This window comes from Lynx canadensis, chromosome E1 (genome assembly GCF_007474595.2).
Source record: "Lynx canadensis isolate LIC74 chromosome E1, mLynCan4.pri.v2, whole genome shotgun sequence".
NCBI classification, from domain to species: Eukaryota; Metazoa; Chordata; class Mammalia; order Carnivora; family Felidae; genus Lynx; species Lynx canadensis.
Window position 1 is genome coordinate 26,168,297 of NC_044316.2, and position 16,503 is coordinate 26,184,799.

General features: G+C 35.2%; 1 protein-coding gene across 2 annotated transcripts in view; it reads right to left on the minus strand.

The window, feature by feature from the left end:
• Positions 1-1,743: 1,743 nt before the first annotated feature.
• The window catches only part of INTS2 (integrator complex subunit 2), a 60,648-nt gene continuing 45,888 nt past the window's right edge, over positions 1,744-16,503 (minus strand). For both annotated transcript variants that reach the window (XM_030295455.1, XM_030295454.1), the window contains exons 19-25: positions 14,688-14,813; positions 10,429-10,627; positions 6,342-6,593; positions 5,880-5,987; positions 5,396-5,501; positions 3,854-4,030; positions 1,744-3,742 (exon numbers count right to left, since the gene is read on the minus strand). In XM_030295455.1, the coding sequence (XP_030151315.1) occupies positions 3,573-3,742; positions 3,854-4,030; positions 5,396-5,501; positions 5,880-5,987; positions 6,342-6,593; positions 10,429-10,627; positions 14,688-14,813 (1,138 nt within the window). In that variant the 3' untranslated portion in view covers positions 1,744-3,572. The remainder of the gene's footprint in view (positions 3,743-3,853; positions 4,031-5,395; positions 5,502-5,879; positions 5,988-6,341; positions 6,594-10,428; positions 10,628-14,687; positions 14,814-16,503) is intronic.

Sequence of the window (16,503 nt, forward strand, 5' to 3'; positions counted from 1 at the left end):
GAAGAAAGGTCACAAGCCTCTTTCTCTCCCTCAGGGGGTTGCTACCACCCGTGCCTGGTCGCGGTCTTCGGGCGGCTCTAGCTTTCCCCTCCAACCCTCATCAGTCCCCTCAACCACGCTCTCCCGGACGAATTCCCGCCTCCCACCCCTTAACTCCCGACATCCAATCGCCGGACGAGCTCAGACAACCAATCAGACGCCAAGACCAGAAATGAAACAACCAGTCCTGGCGGGAGTTTAGGGAGGCGAGGACTCTGGCATCCAATGGAAGCCTCCGCAATAAAAGTCGGCCCAAGGTAAGTGGCGACACCGGAAGGGGAACTACCCAAAGCGTGAACGACTCGTCCAAATCTCAGGGATTTAAAGGAAAAGAGTTCTCTTTGACTTTTTGAAACCGGTGATTTAACCTGTGTATAGCTTTCTTGGAAACCCAAAGTCTGTATTCTTAAAGTCTGTAGACTAACATAGAGAAAACACCTTTAAGTCTTGCCGAGTTCTTCGAGCACTCATCAGTGCCACTTAATTCAAATTCTAACTTTATAAGCAGTCAGGGTATAGAGACTTGAAGCGAGAATTGCCAGACTGAGCCAAACCAGGAGAAAAAGTTCGATGACAACCGGCTACAGTATCTCATAATATTCAAGGCTTTCTCCGATACCAAATTAAACCAGACAAACGCTCTCGAGGTCTTCCAGCACCAGGTAACTTCTACCTTCTATTGTGGCTCATCCACCTTCTGGCCCTTAAAGGCCAGTTTATTCTTTGCCAAGAAGTACACTTAAAGTTCCTCAAAAGTAGGTTAATCATGATCCCTCTGAATTGTTATTTTTAAAAAGTTCTGTATAGCCTGAAACTTGATTAAAATACTAGTGTCCAAAAAAAGCAAAACCTGAGACATTTTCTCAAATTCGAGAAACTGGTTTGGGAGAGAGGTTTGCTCCAGGAGGGAGCAGCAGGATTTGTTTGCCTTTCATTTTTACTACATCGTCCCCAAATGACACTACTTACAGTCATGAAAAAAAATTCTACCCTTCAATCTGGCCCTCTCAGACTCATAAATTTATCCTAAATAAGTAATCTAAAATTAAGAAAAAGTAATAATACCTCAGTTGATAACAGCGCCTATTGTAGTACTGAAAAAAAATAATAAACTTCCGTATAGTAATAGGAAGATGGTTATAATATACCAATTCAATCATCATGAAGCCAATAATTATAAAACTAAATCACTATGAATTGTAATTATAAAAATTAAACAACTTGTAAAAAACAATTCCATATAAAATTAAATGAAAAAAAGCAGACTCCAAACCGTATACCATTAGTGGGTACCACTACTTCCATTATATGACAAATATGTGTGCATAAGCAAAGATGAAGGGAAAGTACAAAAAATGTAATTTGTTAAGACAGTGGAATGAAGGATAATATATAAAAAATAAGTCCTTAAAATACCTTCAAATTGCTATTCTGCATTTACAAATTGTTTTTAATTTCTTTTAATTTAAAATATTTTTTAAATATCCAATCTTTTAAGTAACTGCTCCAAGGTAACTATTCTGATTTCCTGTTCCTAAATTCCTAAGGCTCTCAACTGACTATAACTTTGTATTGTCATTTGATGTATGTGGCATAACAGAAAGGGACATACATAAACCCTGGAGCCAGTGACCCCTAGATTCCAGTACCTTGAAATGTCCCTTTCAAGTTAGCTGCAGTGAAATGAAACACAAAAACTACAAATTCATTTGATAAAGAATATGAATGTTTATAAACCAATATTCAAAATAGTTGCACACATCTGTTTTCACCTGAATAAAAAAAAATCACATTGTGACAAATCTTAACCTTAACTTAAAATACATGAATATTAACATTTACTAATATATTTACACATTTTATTTACATCATCAACAAATCTGATGAAAAACAGCATATGTTATTTTAACACAGCAGGTTTTGACCAGTCTTTGAAAATTGATCCAGGAATGTGCACTGCATTTAGTTAGAAAACATTTCAACATTTTCTGAACTCCTAGAAGTTACGTACTCACAAAATATTCCAAAGCCTCTGTTTAAAAACTAAACAAAACAAAACAGGAGCAGTTGTATTTAATCTTAAAAGACTATAAAACTGCTTTCTTTAAAAATATGAAAATTCTTACGGTATTTTTTAAGTGTATGCTTTTACTTTTTGCATCAAAATTACTTAATTGAACATTAAGCATCTAATAAAAGGTATAAATATTCTATCATCTGTGATGCTGTGTACTTCATGATTTGAAATAGCTACAAATTAGTTCTCATATAATACCCTTATGAGGTAGGGCCAGTAGTAATTCCATTTTACAAAGGAGGAAAATGAGATGTGCCTATACACTACTGAAAAGACTAAGGTTAAGTTTCTTTTCTTAAAAAAACCACACTTTCTTATTAGTCTACCTAATTTCTTATACAAGTGAAGAGGTCTGTTTCAAAGCAGGGGACTGGAGAGGTTGGGAGGAGTGTGTCATTCAGGTATTTCTCAGAAAGCAAAGAAAAGTACCTTCTATGTTGGATATTTAATTAAGGGGGGAAAAATTAGGATTATGGGTTACCTGAATGCATCTGCCTAATCAATGGAAGTTACTAACACAACTGCAAAATCCTTCACCCACATGGTACTTTACACTTTTTAATTTTTCCTTAGGTCGAAATACTGTTTATTTTTTTATTCAGAAATCTTCTAAAATTAAGACATGAATTATAATCCTAATGGTACACCAAGAGCACTTCAATCTAGTGCGTTTTACTGCCCTAAACTTTAATTAGATACCAATGTATTTCCCACCACTGACCCCTAGGTAAGTTAGTAAAGCATTATAAAAATAAATTTAAAAAAACAACAACGAAATGAGATCTCTTTTCAGGTTCTTCTATGCACAAAGATGTTTCTTTTAAACCAGTATCTTAAAATTCCAAATTATTCAAGTATCTCTTTAAACATATGTCTACATATTAGTAAAAATTGAAGCAAATATGTAAAATCTTAAAATTCTCATCTGTAATTACTTGCATTGCAAGTTTTAGCAATTTCTATCAGGTATTTAAACTAATTTTTCCTGAAGTCTCCCTTCCCTTTTTCTCCCTCTCATCATTGCATCATTGTTACACTGTTATGAGCTGACAGCCATAAACTAGGGCTACCCACTCATCTTTATAAGAAATTAAGTTAAAGGCATGGCACTTTTCCTTTATTGCAAATGCTAAATACAAGGCCAAATTCACCTTCCAATAAGGACTTCTTAAATGTGCTCCCAATAGGAAAAAACAAACAAACAAACAAACAAAAAACAACAAAAGAAGCTCTGCTGCTACAATATAAACATACCAGCAAAGTAGATCCAAAGAACTGCCAATCAAATACAAGCAAGCACAATTCTTAAGAGAGTTCTAAATTATATTCATGTTGAAATGAATCGTTTAATGATTCCAAGACGTTACTGTTCCCATTCAGTTTAAAGTTGTTATAAGATGCAGATTTGTATTGAGTATATGCAGCAAACAGCTTCACTTTTTTGTTTTACTTTTTTTTAAATTCCACTAACACTCATGTTTATTATTTCAATTATTGTGCTTTCAATACAATGACAGAGCTGTACGTCAGGATCCATACTTCCAGTGTCCCCAGATCCATTTTTGTAAGATGGATCTTTACAGATTCCAGACCATCCACTCGGTTTCTCCTTTATTTGTTGAAGACCTAGAAACATAAGGAAAAAAAAATGAATTAATTAAGGCAAGGAATCTGGAAAGGATTTTGGCCTTTTTCTTTGATATATCAAAACAACTTTGAAAATAAGTTACTACTTACGTGTAATAATTGGATCAATGTCTCTTGTCTGAGTGGCAACATCAGAGGCACAGACTTGCCCTATTTGGATCAGCAAAGACATAATATCCTCATATAGGGGAGGAAATGCTCGACAAAAAGAGACCAAACTTGGCAGAGTTGGCATGAAAAAAGCATAACGCTTAGCCTGCGTTAAAACTGTTGGAAAGAAGTTAAACAACTTTTTACTTTACAGATATAAATTCAATGTACATGGCCTACTAAATATATTAAGTACCATGCTCTGTACTAAGTTTTCTAAGACAGGGCTGATCCCTGCCTTCAAGGAGTTTACAATCTAATGTAATAGTCAGCCATCATCCAACATAAATTCTTACTCCCAAGCACTGTGTTAAGTGCATTACAAGTATTATTTAATTCTCACAGTTTTATGAATGAGGAAAGTATTATGATGATACCTCTTTTATAAAGGAGGAAAGCTCTTAAATAAACCTTATATTAAGAAACTTGTTCAAGGCTACATGCCAGTTAGTGATGGACTTGGGACTGAACTCAGGCAGTTAAAGCTCTTAACCACGAAAACTAATCATAACATGAGGTGAATACAATGAAAAGAAAAATCAATAAAGTAGTATAGGAGCACTAAGAAAGAATATAAAATTAAGGCGTAACGTTAAAAGATTGAATTATAGTTCATATCTTTTATTTTTTTCTTTTTTTATTATTTATTTATTAATTTACATCCAAGTTAGTTACCATATGGTTCAACAATGATTTCAGGAGTAGATTCCTTAATGCCCCTTACCTATTTGGCCTATCCCCTCTTCCCCATCCCCCCCAGCAACCCTCTGTTCTCTATATTGAAGAGTCTCATATGTTTTGTCCCCCTCCCTGTTTTTCTATTATTTTTGCTTCCCTTCCTTTATGTTCATCTGTTTTGTATCTTAAAGTCCTCCGATGAGTGAAATCATATGATATTTGTCTTTCTCCAACTAATTTTGCTTAGCATAAAACCCTCTAGTTCCATCCATATAGTTGCAAATGTCAAGATTTCATTCTTTTTGGTTGCCAAGTAATATATAGTTCATATCTTTTAAAGTAGTTTATTTTCATACCATTTAACTCTACAAACCAGACAGTGATTAAAATATTAAAGTAGGTTTTAAAACTTAAGGAAACAACTTATATATTTATCTCTTATTTATACATTATGATTACATTTGTAATAAATTGTAACTAAGCAGTTGTAATAAATTGCAACTTGTCTTCTATTGACATAATTACAATCAGAAAGCAGATCTGATTTTCATTCATAAAATGTGGAAAGCTTATTATATTTACTTACATGTGTATACATTCATTCACAAAATAAAAGATGCTATTTGCTTACCTATTCATCTCTTCACTGTAAATTATATTTGTAACAGAAAATTTTTCAAAAGAATAAATGAAGAGATGGCATAAACTACTAGTAACACAGAAAACATCGTGCTACTAAATTCAGAAAAATATGTATTACTTTATGTTAGAAGTTGTTATTATTGATGCTCGTTGGCTACACACCTGTTAGCAAAGTTCCCATGACATTCACAGCTAAGCGAGCCACACTGAGTGACTTTGGTAATGCATACTGGATACACAAATGAGAAAGCAGCTGGATAGCAAATATCTGCAATACAAAACCAAAATGTTACATGTTTCTGAAGAATCCTTAAGTATTAAACTGTTAAATTTGGGGCGCCTTGGTGGCTCAGTCAGTTGAATGTCAGACTTTGGCTCAGGGCATGATCTCATGGCTCATGAGTTCAAGCCCCGCATCAGGCTCTGTGCTGAAAGCTCGGAGCCTGGATCCTGCTTTGGATTCTGTGTCCCCCTCTCTCTCTGCCCCTCCTCCACTCATGCTCTCGCTCTCTCTCTCTCTCTCTCTCTCTCAAAAATAAATATTAAAAAAAATTTTTTTTTTTTAAAGTATTAAATTGTTAAATGCTTGACAACTAAAGACTGGAGAGAGATTAAAATTTTCCTAAAGCTCCAAAATGCTCATTACCTGTTTTTCAAGTTCTGGCTGTGCAATAAGCTCAGGTATGAAATCCAGACAGATGTGCATAGATGGAATACCTGCGACTGTCAGAGGTAGAAGTTCACAAGGATAACCCTATCACAACAAGAAAGGGGGGAAAAGTTAGAAATAAAAAACTATAAGCCAAATACAGAGAAAAATACACAGGAATGTTTTTCTTCCTTTATGTAAAAGTTGCTCAGAAGGCTACCATGCCTTACATATATCCTGGCATTTCGCCTTTCTGGTGCACTAGAACAGAGATAAATTAAACATGTTAGTCTGAAATAATATCTAAAAAATCTGGATTTTTTTTCCCTATTACAAAGGACTATGATCATTTATGTGATCTCCAATTTCTGACTGATCCTTATTAACTTTATAATCAAAGCACTCCCCCTCCCTCAAAAATAAAGTTCAACCATAAAGCATCATTCTTTGAAAACACACCTGAAAGTGAACAAGTTTAGCAATGTTGGGATCAGCAATGTACATCTGGTGTAACAGACAACAGATAAGGCACTGAACTTCTCGAAGGTTACAGAGCAAATTGTCTTCTCCTTCCTCCATTCCCTTATTTGAAGCACTAGTAGTAATAACACTTTGAACATTCCTTAGCAAGCTGTCTGGATTGACACCCTTTGCTTTTTCTTCTTCAGTAGGTAAGCAAATCTCCAAGAGAATCTGGACAGCTGCACTATCCTACAACCAAATAAAACAGTGAATTGAAGAAGTTTCTGAAAATTTTGTTTGAAAACCAAATCTAATTTTGTTTTCACATGAACAAAAGTGGTAAATTAACTTCTTTAAAAAAAAAAAAAAAGAGGTACTTTTAAAAGCAAATGTGAACAATCTATAGGGTAGCGATTCTCACTTTGTTTAGGGTCCTTGTTCAGGACCCTTTTAAGTCTCTGAAGAAAACTACACACCTTCTCTGTATAAAAATGAACATGTAAATATTATGCTAAGCAAAATAAGCCAAAGAAAGACAAATACCATATGATTACACTCATGTGGAATTTAAGAAACAAAACAGGTGCCTGAATGGCTCAGTAGGTTAAGCATCCAACTCTTGATTCTGGCTCAAGTCATGATCTCACTTATGGTTGTTGAGACAGAGCCCTGCGGTGGCTCTACACTGGGCGTGGAGACTGCTTGAGCTTCTTTATCTCCATTCTCCCTCTGACCCTCCCCCACTTGCAAACTTCTCTCTCTCAAAAAAAAAAATTAATTAAAAAAAGGGGGGTGGGGCGCCTGGGTGGCTCAGTTGGTTAAGCATCTGACTTCAGCTCAGGTCAAGATCTCACGGTCAGGTCTGTGAGTTTGAGCTCCTCCTCGGGCTCTGTGCTGACAGCTCAGAGCCTGGAGCCTGCTTCAGATTCTATGTCTCCCTCTCTCTGTATCTCCCCTGCTCATACTGTGTCTCTCTCTCAAAAATAAACACACACACACACACACAAAAGATGAACACAGGGGTAAGGGGGGGGGGGAAGAGAGGGAGGCACACGCATAAAAGACTCTTAACTACAGAGAACAAACAGGATTTGCTGGAAGGGAGCTGGGTGGGGGATGAGCAAAATGGGTGATGGGCATTAAGGAGGGCACTTGTGATGAACACTGGAGATGAACACTGGATGTTATATGCAAGTAATGAATCATTAAATTCTACTCCTGAACTCAACAATACACTATATCTTAACTAACTAGAATTTAAATAAAAGCTTTAAAAAAATTAAAATGTAAACAAATATATAATTTCAGGGTAGTCACATATCACTAAGGTAGATCCATGGACTCCAGTTTAAGAATATCTACTAGAAGAGTATTCTGATTCGATGACATCCAAAACAGGCCCAAGCAAAAAATAACTTCTACCAGAATCTCCTTTCCTTTCTCTTAAATTCCTACATTTCCAAAGATCTTATCCTGCATTCTCCTCTTTTCTCACCTGGCCTTTTTTCTCACCAACTAATTAATTCCTCTGAAGATGGTGGTTAATAATTAATGCCTAAAAGTCACCTCCTAAAGCTCTTTTTCCCTTTTAATTTGAAGATGAGCTCTTTAAGACCCTGGTTTTGCAAGGAAAAGTTCTACCTTATGATCTATTCCACCTGTACAACTCATTGTTGCTCAGTCTACAAGCTTGAGTGTCATTTCATAGAACAGTAATTTCCTGAGGGTGATCTACTCAATGCCCCTACATATAAAGGAGAGCTATAATCACTCTTACCTAGCAGGAAAAAGTTAAAAAAAAAAAGAAAAAAAAAAAATATACACACACACACACACACACACACACACACACACACCATGATGTATCTATCTCTGGAAGATAGCCATTGCCTGGAATGGAAGAAAACAATTACTTCATCTAACTGTTTTCAGAACTTGATCATAAAGTAAGGTTAGCCTTACATTATAATCATTAATGAAGTAAGGTCAGCTTTACTTTATAATTCTTGGGTTGAAGGGTTTTTGGTTTGGGGTTGTTATTGATTTGTTGTGTTTTTGTTTGTAGACTCTGGTGCCAGACTACCCAGGCTTGAATACTAGCTCTGCCACTTACTAAATGTGTGGCCTTGAGCAAGTGACTTAACCTCCCTAAGTCTTATTTTCCTAATCTATAAAAATGGAGATGATAATACTCCATACCTCACAGATTGGCTGTGAAGATTAAATGAGATAAAGAACTTAGATTAGTATTAAATATATAAATTATATAAATAATATGTAACATGTATATTACATATATAATTGTATATAAATTAAATTACATATATAAAGAAATTAGAATAGCATTCAGCATATAACAAGCATTATGTAAATGGCAGCTATTACAATCCTCAATCCCTTATCTGAAACTGAGAGCCAGATTTCTTTTAGAACTCAGAAATCTTTTTTTTTTTTTTTTTAAGAAAGCTCTATGCGCAACATGGGGCTCAAACTCACGACCCCAAGATCAAGAGTCGCATGCTCCACTAACTGAGCCAGCCAGGTGCCCCCAGAATTCCTTTTAATGTGATATTATATAATACCTCCAGCAGAGACTAGGGTAGCACACACTGCAGTCAAACATATTCACATTTCTACAGCAGAACAATATTCACAAACAAGTGGGATAAGGCCATAAATAGCTTCATATCAATTCAGGTCACAAATGAGACCACATCAGGTCAGGTTTTTCTGCCAACTGAATTACCAAAAAAATGCTTCAGTTTTCATAGCTTTTTGGATTTCTGTATCACAGATAAGGGACTGTGGACTTATATTATTATTCGAATTCCATTAATTGCCAATGAAAATATTTCAAAAAATATATCTCGGTTCCAGCTTTTGTTTTTGTTTTTGTTTTTTGGTTGTTCTTTATTTTATTTTAGAGAGAGAAAAAGCACGTGAGGGAGGGAGAGGGGCAGAAAGAGAGAGAGAATCTTAAGCAGGCTCCACACTCAGCACAGAGCCCAACACGGGGCTTGATCCCACGATCCTGGGATCATGACCAGAGCTGAAATCAAGACTCAGACGCTTGGGGTGCCTGGGTGGCTCAGTTGATTAAGTGTCTGACTCCGGATCTTGGCTCAGGTCATGATCTCATGATTCATAAGACTGAGCCCCGTGTCAGGCTCTGCGCTGATAGTGTGGAGCCTACTTGGGATTCTCTTTGCCTCTATCTCTCTGCCTCTCCCCTACTTGCGCTCACTCTCTCTCTCTCCTAAAATATATAAACAAAAGCTTAAAAAAAAGTCAGATTCTCAACTGACTGAGCCACCCAGGCGTCCCTCAGAAAATATATTTCAAACTAAGAAAACATTTCTACTTTAAAGACTTCAAATTGTTTAACATTTAATCATCTCACATCTCCTGTCTTATTCAAAAAATGACTACTTACGGTTTCAGTAAAATTCTACATTGTTATAAAACTTTTCTAAATATAAAACCAAACTCCTTATGTTGTCATACTATTTACCACTACATGACATTTTATTATATATATACTTCTTGTTCTATTTGTCTCCACCATTTGATTTTAAGAAACAAAAGTTTTATATTTTGTTAAAATGTAAATCTTGTTTAAACGGCTATTAACCAAAAAATAAATAAAATAAAATAAATGGCTATTAACCTAATATCATAAAGATTATTCCTAATTTTAGTAATACAGTCCATTTGATATTCAGTGGCAAAGGTAATACCATTATAATACATTCTGTAATGAAAGCAATTCATGGGGCACCTGGGTGGGCGCTCAGTTGGTTAAGTGTCCGACTTCGGCTTAGGTCATGATCTCGCAGTTTGGGGGTTCAGGCCCCGCATCAGGCTCTGTGCTGACAGCTCAGAGCCTGGAGCCTGATTCTGTGTCTCCGTCTCTCTCTGACCCTCCCCCATACACATTCTGTCTCTCTCTCTCTCAAAATAAATAAACATTAAAAAAAAAAAAAAAGAAATTCATAATATGTCACCATTGTACACAGAGGGCTATTTAACTCATTATATTAAGACAGAAGCTCATGCCTTTCTAGACCAAATTCTATTTTATTACCTGAGCAGCCAGTAATGCGTTTTTCAATTCTTCTCTGGTAACTTCTGGGCCATCAGTTTGCCCAACTAAGCCTATTGTATTATTCTGAGAAGGCCTATCTTGCTCTGCTGTTTCCTTCAGATGAGCGCTAAGATAGGCTTTGGATGCAAGAAGGTATCCATTCAACATGTGTAGAGTGATATCCATCAGTGGCGGGCATCTAAACACAGAAAAAAGAAAAATAGTTGAGAAAGAAATAAATTTATAAATTAGCCAGAACATGATCAATCAGTCCTGAACAGTACCTGAAAAAAACTAAAAAGAGTAGTAACACTTTTCCCACTGAAATATTTATTCTAAACATAAAAGTTTAATATATTTGTCTTAACCTCTGTATTTCAAGATTATTTGAAAATATTTTAAGTATTAACTATTCCATCTTATCAGCTAAAATCAAATATAAATGTATGCCCTAGAGACAAGATTCCTTTTTTGCAAACGTTGACACTACCAGTAAATCTCTTAGATGATGAAACTGCGAAGCAGCTGTCCTCAAAGAGAAATATTCTATTATCGATAACATGAAGGAGATTAGAACAGAATAGTTAATTCTTTCTACTCTTGTTTCTTCTTTGGAGCACGACAACTCTGTATTCCAAAAGTTCTTCATCCACTTGACCTGGAGTAAGTTATTTTCTGAGCCTCAGTTTCCTCATCTATAAAAGAATATAGTTATTCATTCCTAAAAGAATGTTACAGATTAAATTTAAGTGAGATAAGAACAAATATAAGAAATATAAATGGCCGCCTGGGTGGTTCAGTCGGTTAAGCGTCCAACTTTGGCTCAGGTCATGATCTCACAGTTTGTGAGTTCGTGCCCTGCATCAGGCTCTGTGCTGACAGCTCAGAGCCTGGAGCCTGCTTCGGATTCTGTGTCCCTCTCTCTCTCTGCCCTCCCCACCCACACTCTCCCTCTATCAAAAATAAATAAACTTTTTAAAAAAAAAGAAAGAAAACAACAAAAAAGACAAATTAGTAACCACTAAAATTTAAAAAGCCAAGCCCTTAGAATAACCGGAAAATGTCACTTCTCAGTCTATCACAGAGGGAACTAGCATGTGTGCATAAGCAGGCAGTATAGCTGTGTTTATAACTGTGAAACAATGCAAACAGCTTAAATGTTCATCAATAATATATCCATGGTTTTTCTGAAATGTCCAAATTTTCTATAATAAGCATCTGTGTATTCACAGTGAAAAAAAAAAATATGTCAATGGTTAAAAAACTATGGCAATGTTTCCTAAAATTGAAGAGAAGAATAATCTGGGGTACTTATTTGAATAAAACAAAACAAAACAAAACAAAAACAACTCAAGCTCCATTCCAAAATTTCAAATCAGAGTTTCTGGAGGACAGGCCTAGTAATTTACATATGGAATACTATGCAGAAGTTAAAACAAATGAGGTAGAACTATGTGTATCAATATGGAAAACATATAAACAACACTAAGTTTTTTTTTAAAAGAACAAAATAATACCTACAATGTATTACTTGTGTTTTTTTTAAACCCCTGGGGAAAAAAGTATTTCTACTTATAAATTTATAAATATGTAGAAAGTAAAACTACATACAAACTATTATGACAACAAAGTTTTCTCTGGACACGTAACTAGGATTGGTCAGGAGGCCAAAGAACAATTTTGCTTTAGCCATGGCAACGTGGTAGATAATGAGAAAGAATAAGATTTTTCACTGTATACCTTTTTCTTACTGTTAATCTTCTTGTTTGTTCACTTACTAATGAACACTAATGTGTTTGTTCACTTACTAATGAACACTAATGTGTCTGTTCACATTACTAATGTAATGAAAAGTTTCATACACACATAAAAAAGGAAATATGATAATGAATCTCCAATAACTAATCACCTAGCTTCAACAGTTATCGACATATGGCCAGTCATTTCCTCTATGCCCGCATCCACTTTCCCACCACCAACACTGGGTTAGTTCAAAGCAAATCCTAAACGTCGTATCTTTTTATGCATATATCTTTTTATATTATTTGATATTTTTAAAAACCATTTGGATGATCACTTGGTAAAAAAGTTAAATTTTAAAAAAATTAACAAAATTGGGGCACCTACTAAGTGGTTCAGTCAGTCAAGTGTCCGACTTTGGTTCAGGTCACAATCTCACAGTTCATGGGCTTAAGCCCCATGTCAGGCTCTGTGCTGACAGCTTAGAACCTGGAGCCTGCTTTGGATTCTTTGTCTTCCTCTCTCTCTGCCCATCCCCCACTCACACTGTGTCTCTCTCTCTCAAAAATAAACATTAAAAAATGTTTTTTTTTAATTAACAAAATTAAAAGGCAAAATAGAACCACACAGGAAAAACCAGCTATATATATAGAGAGAGAGTGCGTGAGAGAGTGCGTGCGCTAATATCCTTTATGAAGAACTCTTTCCAAATCAAAAAAGATAAGCATTACAATAGAAAAGTAGACTAAAATATAAAGAAGAGATAGCAATAGCCAATAAACATATTAAAACATTCAATCTATAAACTGGTTCAGCCATTCTACATGGCAGAATAAAAATATGAGTATGAATCAAAATATGAATATGAAAAATATGAATGAAAAGTCTTGAAAATGAGCATGTTACTTTTGCCTCCATAATTCTATTTTTAAGAGTCTGCTCTGGAGCACCTGACTGGCTTAGTCAGAAAAGCATGCAACTCTTAATCTCAGGGTCATGAATTTGTGCCCCCACATTGGTTACAGAGATTACTTAAATAAATAAACTTTAAAAATAAAATGTTTACAAAAAAAGAATCTGTTCTAAGGAAATTCTCAGTACACAGTCACCACAGCACTACTGATGATAACAAATAACAGAAATAAGCAAAATATCCAACAATAGGGATTGGGTTAAGCATAGCGTATCTATATGGAATATTATGCAGCCAATAGATATAAGAGTACCTATTAATGGGGGGAAAGTTTCACAAGTGAAAATCTAAGCTACAAAAACATTACATACATTATGATACCATAATTTGACAACTTCTTGAACAACTGGAGACAATTCAAGTGAAAAGTTACCTACTTAAGTGGATTTTTAACACTGACAAATTGTTTTAGAAGTTTTTTTCCGGAAGTGTTATTTACTGCTATTTTTCTTTTATTAGATACTTAAGTGTCATTTATACTATTCATTCTTTTGATTCCTATTTCCTATGAGACCTTGATCTCACCAAACCATACGTGGCTGATTTTGCAACTTTTGTCACTTCACAAATATCATCCTTCAGTTGAGGAGAGAGGAGTACATTCAGAGAGTATATATCCTGGTTAAGTCTTCTTTAACTCCAGTTTCCTTCCCCCATCCCAAGCCATCTAACCTAAGGCTTCTCAAGGTACCACCTACATGACCTCTTTAGCCTAACATTCAAGGCCCTCGATAGTCTGACCCCAACTTGACATTCCAGTTCTAAAGTGTGTTCCTCTCAACAACTTACCCCTCCATTCCAACAAAGCCTTTTTCATTTGTGTTTCTATACTTTTGCTCAAAACTGTTCTTTTTCCCACAATGCCTTCCTTGACCCCTTAGCCCCATCATTATAGTATCTACTCATCTAAACCCTATTTCTATCCTTTAAAATACTACTCAGGTCCCACTTCATCTACATCTTTCCTGATCCTTTAACAGCATTCATATACTATACCATTCATCTGCAAATGACCATATTATTTAACTTCTCATGTGTTTGTATTATTTCCCCATACAGGCAATAATCACTTCAAAGGCAGGCCCCTCATCCTATATATCTTTGAGATTACTTAGCAATTGGAAATTCAAATGTTAATGATGTGAATTAACAAAATCTGCCCCTTGAGGTGAAGTCACTTCAACTCAATTGATTAAGTTCAAAAACTGACAAGGAATTATAGACAAGTGTGGAATCAAGCTAACATCACAACTGAAAATGCCAAAAAGATCACAGCTTTAGTGTACATAACAGTTCATACTAAGCCAGTTTTTTAAAAGCCTTTTACAAAAATGCTAGCAACAAGGCTAGGTTTTACTAATCACATATTAAATATTAAACTGAATAAATAGTTCTTGACTGAAGACAAAAAAACAAAACCTCACAGCTCATACTGCCAATTATCTGTAAGAACAGTAAGATATAAGCTTAAACTAAACTTCTTCAATTTCGTTTGACTCTCCAAAGTATAACTCCAAAATAAAAATGAAACTCAAATGACACATACCTGTGTACCCTCTGATCACATCTTAGGACAATGAGAGGATCTATCATCAGGTCATTCTGAGTATACTTTTGCTGTCGTACAAACTTTATTGAAGGTTGAAGTGCATTAACTGTCATTACCCACAGCCTGATAAGAAAATAATCACATGTTCAAAAACAGCTATATTATATTTCAAACTTGGAGCCATCTACTCCTAACTTAGAATGATATATTCAGGAAAAAATTTTTAAAAAGATGTGAATGAACTTGGAAAAATTAAGAACTATAGAAACCTAACTTAAGTATGATGTCTCTAAAACAAATGAAGATAAAACTGTAAACACAAAGTAGTTTCAAAAGTCCTCACAGTTGTAATGGAATAATCATGGCATATAAAAGTATGAATGAAAATCCCAGCACTTTGAAACTGTATCTGGCCTCATAAATTAAGTCCTGGTTCTGTATCACCATAATATCTCAATGTGAGATGCCACTTAGAAATTAGACATCAAAACTATAAAAGTGATTACTAACTTGACTGTATATTATAATTACTGAAGGATATGCCAGTATGAAGAGTACCTGATCTCTTACAGGGAAGCCGCAGAGTTCATCAGCCCCACCTTGCACATAGAGCTTGCTTGTCCACTCTTACATATGAGTGGACAGCCAAGAGTCATCAGACACCTAAGGAAAGCATCTAGTTTGAAAGATTAAAATATGCAAACAGAGGGGCACCTGGGTGGCTCAGCCAGTTGAGTGTCTGACTCTTGATTTTGGCTCAGGTCACGATCCCAGCATTGTGGGATCAAGTCCCACATCGGCCCTCCCTCACTCTCTCAAATAAAAATAAATAAGTAAATAAATAAATAAATATTTAAAATATGCAAACAGAAAGAAACTTCAAAGAAACAGAGAATGTAGGGATGAGAAATTTTTCTTAAGCCTATAATTAATATCCTTAAAGGACAGAATATTGCATATATGAAACAAGAACAGTAGGCATTTAAAAATATTCAGGTAAGAAAGAATTCTTAGAAATTAAGAATATAACAAAATTTTTTAATTCAAATCAAAGACCAGAAGATAACACTGAGGAAATATTCAGAAAATATATTTAAAAGACAAATTTAAAAAGAAGAGAGAAAATTGAAAAATCAGGGGGTTTAAACCAAGAGGCTTAAAATCCCAATTACAAAAACTACAGAAAACAGAGGAAAAAAATTATTGAAGAAAAAATATATATATTAAAATGTCCTTAGAAATGAAGGCATTAGGAGTGCCTGGGTGGCTCAGTCAGTTGAGCGTCTGACTTCAGCTCAGGTCATGATCTCACAGTTTGTGGGTTCGAGCCCCGCATTGGACTCTGTGCTGACAGCTCAGAGCCTGGAGCCTGCTTTGGATTCTGTGTCCCCCTCTCTCTCTCTGCCCCTCCCCTGTTTGTGCTCTCTCTCTCTCTCTCAAAATAATAAACATTAAAAAAAAAAAAAAAATGAAGGCATTAGTCCCAGACTAAAAAAAGGCCAAGCACATGAAACTATGAATAAAAAAAGACCCACACCAAAATACATCATCATGAAATTCCAGAAAACAGTGAAAGAAAAAAACCCTACAATTTAAGAGAGAAAAAACAATGGTCACATACAAAGGAGTGGGAATTGGTATATCATTAGATTACTTAATAGCAACAAGGGAAGCTCAATTCATTCAGTAGGATGAAGTCTTCAAATTTCTGAAAGGAAAATTGAGCTAGAACTCTACACCCAGGCTAAAGAATAATCACATGTAATGGGAAGAATAAAAACCTTTTCACACCTGGAAGTCTCAAAAAATAAAT